The 6,568-nt window shown below is 45.6% G+C and overlaps 1 protein-coding gene across 1 annotated transcript; it reads left to right on the forward strand.

Moving 5' to 3' along the window:
• Positions 1 to 206: 206 nt before the first annotated feature.
• On the forward strand, positions 207 to 6,348 carry SLC46A2 (solute carrier family 46 member 2). The gene is made up of 4 exons (XM_050913518.1): positions 207 to 1,296; positions 2,924 to 3,007; positions 4,669 to 4,825; positions 6,291 to 6,348. Exons 1-4 carry the CDS (start codon positions 222 to 224, stop codon positions 6,346 to 6,348), a joined length of 1,374 nt encoding a protein of 457 aa, XP_050769475.1. The 5' UTR covers positions 207 to 221.
• Positions 6,349 to 6,568: the final 220 nt, after the last annotated feature.

The raw sequence follows: 6,568 nt of genomic DNA on the forward strand, positions 1-6,568 counted from the left end.
TGCGTGCGTGCGTATACATAGCAAGGCGAGGTGCAAATATCCTCCCAGCCAGATCATCTCTTGCACAACTCTCTGATTCTGTGCAACCCGGCGGACCTTTTGTTTTTTCCTCTGCTGCTCCTCTCCAAGCATGTCTCCAGAGCAGAGCTTCTGAAGAGCCATTTCCTCCTGCGCATCCCCCTGAAAGCAGCTCTCCCCAAGAAGAGGCAGTCACCAGCAGCATGGTGGGGGTCACAGCGATGAGGACGTGGATTGAGCCGGTGGTTGCAGGTTCCCAAGTGGCCAGCGCCTTCTACGACACGGCGCTGCTGCTGGTGGTGAAGAACTACTACAACCAGACCAACACCACCACTCCCTCCCATGCACTGGAAGATGCTCAGCAGAAGGCCGTCTCTAATTTTTATATCATCTACAACCTAGTCCTGGGCCTGAGCCCGCTGGTGTCAGCCTACGGCTTGTCCAAGCTGGGGGACAGGATGCATCGGAAGATCCCCATCTGCTTCCCTCTTCTTGGCTACTTGGGCTCCAAAACTCTCCTGCTCCTCCTGATCCTGCTGGGCTGGCCAATCGAGGTGATGTATGGGGCTGCTGCCTTCAATGGGCTGACAGGCGGTTTCACCACGCTCTGGGCAGGTGTCATGGCTCTGGGATCCCTGGGGTCCTCCGAGAGCAGGAGGTCTCTGCGGCTCATCATTATTGAGCTGGTGTACGGCCTCGCTGGCTTTCTGGGAAGCATGGCATCTGGCTACCTCTTTGTTGGCTTCAGTGACCGCTATCGAGAGGGCACTGTGCTGGTGGGCTGCAGCATCGCTTGCTATGCTTTCTGCCTCCTCTACAGCATTTTTGTCCTGACAGTCCCCAAGCCAGCAGTTTCCAGCCCAGCCAAAGCCAAAAGCGCAGAGGAGGTAGGCAGTCAGCTACCAGCCCACACAGGAGCAGGAGCAGCAGCAGCAGGGAGTTCCCAACCTTCGGAGAGCAGCAGCTCAACTCTAGTATCCCCCTCAAAACTCATCATCATCATGCTGTTTGTGGCAGCAATCCTCTATGACCTTGCCGTGGTAGGTGCAATGAACGTACTCCCACTCTTCTTGCTCAGGGAGCCTCTAAGTTGGAATGCCGTGGAGATCGGCCACGGCAATGCTGCTGGGTATGTGATCTTCATCACCAGCTTCCTAGGGGTATTTGTGTTCTCCAAATACCTGAGGGACATTACCATGATCATGATTGGAGTGGTATCCTTCAGTGCTGGCATCCTTATCATGGCCTTCGTGCAGTGGACATTCCTGTTCTACATTGGTGAGTCGAACGGCCACTCGCACGAGCGAGTGCACCCTGAGAAAGGGGCTAGGGTGTTTTGGTGTCAGGAGAAGGGGTTTTGCTCTGCTTCACCACAAATTTCAGAGCAGGGAGCTTAGCAGACCGTCACACGAGCAATTCCCAAGAGGGCTTTGTTATCATTCCCCTCTCCCCACATTTCCCTTTGTACTCTTACACTCAGCACCCTGCAATATCCAGAGGAGGCATACACTCCTGCCAAGGCTTAGTTTCAGGCCAGTTGACTTGTAATTCGTCACTTGGTCATAGCCCAGATCTGAGCAGGGGAACAATGCTCACACTGTGGGGGAGTGTGAATTGTTGCTGGCTACCTGTACTAGTTGGACCACACCGCTGCATTAACGGAAAGCACTTGCTTCTTGTGAGGTAAGGCTTAAGGCTACAACAGAAACAAATTGGCAAAGGTTTCCTATTAAGCAAACATCTTAAGATGTGATTTATTTTTGTTACATTAAACCATTTATGGCCGATGGGAAACTTAACAGTGAAATGTTGGAGCTGCTTTAGCAACTAAAATGTCATGATAATGTAGTGTACAAATCTTACGCTATGTATAAATGACCAAGGTTCAGGTAACAATAGATGGGGCAGCATCCCACAACAAAGGAAAGGCAAATTTATGGATGGGAGGTAGCCTCTGCAGGAACACAGAAAACAAAACCCAAGAACTGCATCCATTGTGGCAGTGAGATGGATGATTCATATCCGACAGAGTATCGTGTGTTGCATGGCTTTGAGGTTTTGCTTCTGAAAGTGAGAAAAAGATCTAAGAGAAATGGCCTGAAGCAATTTTTCTGTCTGCCCCTACAGGGAATGAGAAATTGAAAATCAAACAAAGTTATTCTAAAGGGAAAGACAGTAGGATATTATATTTGTGTACTAAGCCAAACACTGAGTGAAATTTTTAAGAGATTTTGTTTGTTTAGGCAATCGGGCTGGAGAACAAAAGATGAAAAATTATAATAAAAAATGCTTGTTTAATATTAAGTCCATCATGAATGCATGCTGCTACACAGTGTGCAGGATGCTTCTTCCCTGCATTGCAGAAACACCTTGGTACACGAGACACGGACCAAGTCTTCACTGAGGTTGGTTCTGCTGACAGGGAAGGTAATTCCAGCTCCCTAAAAGTTTCCACGCTAGAGAAAGCCTAAAATACTGCAAGCCAGAAGCATCGAGGTAGAAAAGAGCTATAGTGTTATAAAGGTACTGTTCCTGTCAAGGCCATGTAGCATGGGGTGCTATCTCTGCTGGTTAGACTCAAATCGTCGGCCTCACTATCTCAAAGGACAGTGCTATATTCCATCTATGCTGGGGTTTTGGGCTGAGACCAGGAGACCACAGCTGGTTTGGGGAAAGTACCTCTGCTAGTGGGAGCAATAGGTGGCTTGTCCACCATCGCTTGGATGAAGTGAGGACCTACACTCCTACCAAAGATTTGTACTTCTTTCTGGTACTGAAGGGACAGGAAAAGGTGAAGCAAAGGCCCTGCCCAAGCCAGAGGCATGTAGTCTTCAAAAGCAGTGGTGGTTGTGTTGGGAGACAAGGAGCAGGTACTGATGATAACTACATATTCACTGCATTGCAGCACGGGCAGTGATGCTCTTTGCCCTCATCCCCTTACCAACCATCAGGTCCATGTTATCCAAGCATGTCGAAGGATCATCCTATGGTAAGTACTTTGGTTACCTTACTAATCAAAAACCCCTCAAATCCCTCCATTCAGCCTAAGGTACAGAGAGAAAAGTAAGTTATTGCTGCAATCTGTGCTTTGCGTAATAAAACCAGAACACTTGGTACCACAAATGGCAAGGGAGGAGCAGAGAAACTTGCAGGACAAGATTGTCACATCCAAACTTCTCGTCCTCGATTGCATCATCATTTATCCACAAAATTTTCAGCATGTGCTTCAAGAGATTACTATCAGCGTGCAGCTCAAAGGCAGGGAAAATATCTGAGGTGCTGCTCAAAAAACACAGTACTCCAGGGAAAACCAAGAGAAGCAAGACATTGGGTTGAAGCAGTGTGATATTCACACTATTTAGATTTGGCTTCTTTTATTTCCAGTTTTCGGAAGGATGGATTTCTTTCATCTTTTTTCATTTATGCTCTCTAAACATGTCTCCAAGTGTTACCTGGCAATTTATTCCTGTCAGACCATGATTTAACTAACAAAGGATAACTTTTGCATAAAAATTGGCCCTTTTTGGTAAACAGGAGCAGAAATTCTTTTCTATTAAAAATGTATTAGAAAATAGTAAAATGTATGTATTTTACAACACTGTATTGAAGGGTACCATTTTTGCCCCAATGAGCTAGATTTAGACACAACAGAGAGGCCTGGCCATGCATTCAAACAGCACCTCAGGCCCATGACTGCTCGTGCCTCCTCCAAACACATTCCCACAGCCATCCTTTGCATCCTCTTCCCTTCTGCCATACGAACACAACACTGCTCTGTCACCAGTTCATTCCTACTGCCTGTGCTCCTCAACACGCTCCATAGCAAACTCGCTGACCTGCCACAAATAGCGCAGCTCACACCCCAAATTAATCATTATTATTAATCATAATGTTGTTTTTAACCTCCACCGTGAGCCATACAGGCTGCACCTGATTACAGTGGCAGACCAGCTCTCGAGCAGGACCACGCAGCAGAGCAGCCCTTGCCTCCTGGTAGCAGGGTTGTCTCCTTAGGAGGTGGCCGCTGGTGCTGTGCAGCTGGAGGAGGCTGCCAGGGCAGCAAGCTCAGCGCACAGCCCTGACCTTGCTCCCAGCCTGCACGTCCCAGCAGGGCTAGGTTACTTCCCCTTCCCCCATTTACCACGACAGAAACAGAAGCAAAAAAAGCTGTTTCAACTAGGATTCAGTTTATGCCTTTCCTCCACCCTAAATAGCATACAAATCACATGCACCTCCCCATTTCAGGCATTATCTTTTTAACACAGTGGACCACTCTTCTGGCCTCGGGCAGAAGCAGACCCTGACTAAAATCTCTCCTGTCCTGAAGATGTTAGCCCAAGACTTCTTTCCTACCTCCTAGGGAAAGGAGCACTTATTGCCCTGTTTATTGCTGCTCTTCCAAGCAGCTACCTCTACATCTAGCCTGTTTAAGCAGACAGTTTTCTAGTTGGACCTTTTGTCCTATGCCTAAAAGAAGGAAAAGTCATTTAATTCTGGTATAGAACAGAAGCAGATACAAGCTCATGCCATCCGGCACTTGTGAATCAATGACCACATTGCTCTTCCACGCAGTAGTGATCCTGCATTCGTCAGGGAGGTACCAGAGCTGTTTTTTTCTCCCTGGTAACAAACTATGTTCTTGTTTTACAGGTAAGGTGTTTATCCTGCTGCAGTTGTCTTTAGTCACCACAGGAGTAGTGACATCTACAGTCTACAACAAGATCTATCAAAACACACTGAACTGGTACAGCAGCTTCTGTTTCATTTTGTCTTTTCTAGTTGGCTGCCTGAGTCTCCTCCCTTTAAGGTAAGGAATACGAAGGGTTTTGTCCAAAAGGACATGCTGTATTTTCTCCATGCTCCCTGATTCTACATCTAAAGTGTATAATACAGATGGGAATTTTTTTTTAATTTATAAAAAATTTGAAGAAGAGAAACAAAAATCTTGCAGAAATGAGCTGACAAATATCAACGAGATTCAAAGAATGAAACCTGCAAGTGTTTTTAATCTTCTTTTCATTTAACATACCATGAACTGCTGTAGGAGGAATATTTGGCAGAGTTTAAATGCTGATAATCCCAGGGGACAAAGCCTTCACACAAACGAAGTGCTTGATATTGTGAAAATAGTAGTAAGTAGAATGAGGGAATAATCCCACACAAAGTAAAACATTTTTTAAAAAATCCATTACAGGTTACTTACCCATTGTGATAAAAAAGAATAATCTGAGTCTCCTCAGGTGTTTCCTTCAAAGAGAAAACATTACCACATAGTGAAGGAAATGGTTAGTTTTCTGATCCAGTGAATTTGCCCAACTTTACAGCTACAGAGCAACTGAGAGGTACAATTTCAAGAACAAGTTTTAAGCACAAAACCAGCTTAATTTGAAGAGAGAAAGCTGAAACAGCACCTCCATCTACTCTTCCAGAATTTTTGAAAGATCTCCCTCCAAATCTCACCTTGCCTGTCATCCCCTCCCCAAGACCCTCCAGCTCACTACATTACTAGAAACAGCAAGACTCTTCCAGGATGCCGTTAAAGTGAATTGTGTTAATGTCAGTATTTAATCCACGCAACAACAATATTTTCATTTAGATATAAGGCAGGCACTGGATAGGCTAATGTCTGATCCCAGGCAAAATTCTTGCCAAGTTTTGCTGTAATTTTTAAAAAAAATAATAGTAGAAAGTCTAAAAGCACTACGTATACCAACTTCAGTGTTATCACTCAGGACGAAAAGAAAAAGCAACACTAAGGAAAGCTCCTACACCATCAGCTCTGCCTCGTCCACAGCAGAAAGGCTTTCTGGGCTTCTGTACACGTTTGACACCTGGTGTCAGCAGGACTATGAGTGTGGGGAAGGCTACTTCATACTCGTCATTCCCCTGTCTGCTTTCCTCATATTTTCCAGACCCAAGAGTGACTCGTTTCTTACGCACAACCCTGCTGTTTAACAGCGAGTCACTGCTAGCTACTCAATGCTTTTTAATACAGGCTCCAAATAGAAGTTAGCACTGTTACCAGCACAAACACAGGGAATTAGGACTTAAAGTCTGAAAGATGACAAATGGTGCCAATGTCATTGCTTGTACACAAGAGTAACTTACAGAGAGGCTGGCAGATTCTTGAGTGGAATCACATAAGCACTCAGCTAGCTCCAGACACCCCAGCAAAATTTAAGCTGAAGAATTGATGGGAAAAAAGCAAACTGTAGTTTGAGAAAGTAGTTTGCTAGCTCTCTTGTAACCTGCATTTTTGTTGCTCTTTACAGCATCGTGGCCATCAAACAACGTTCAACCACTGGCTCCCTTCAGATTCTGACCAAGTGACAGAGGCTGTACTAGCTAAAGCATCTTTTGGTCTTTATCAACTCTCTGAGCTACCGAAGTGGAAAGTTTGCCAAGCATTAGTCCCCACAGTTATCCTGATTACAGGAAGCATCTCATTTCTGTTTCCATTTCATAGCATGCCACAGCCTCTCAGCCACTGAGCTCACCCAGGACAAAGAAGTTTGCCTTGCTATTTCTGCAGTACATCATCTTGCAGAGT

This window comes from Gymnogyps californianus, chromosome Z (genome assembly GCF_018139145.2).
Source record: "Gymnogyps californianus isolate 813 chromosome Z, ASM1813914v2, whole genome shotgun sequence".
Classification (NCBI taxonomy): Eukaryota; Metazoa; Chordata; class Aves; order Accipitriformes; family Cathartidae; genus Gymnogyps; species Gymnogyps californianus.

Coding starts and splice junctions, on each gene's coding strand:
- SLC46A2 (XM_050913518.1), top strand. CDS start 222: ATGGTGGGGGTCACAGCGATGAGGACGTGGATTGAGCCGGTGGTTGCA. Junction 1,297..2,923: donor GACATTCCTGTTCTACATTG/GTGAGTCGAACG, acceptor ACTGCATTGCAG/CACGGGCAGTGATGCTCTTT. Junction 4,826..6,290: donor CTGAGTCTCCTCCCTTTAAG/GTAAGGAATACG, acceptor TGCTCTTTACAG/CATCGTGGCCATCAAACAAC.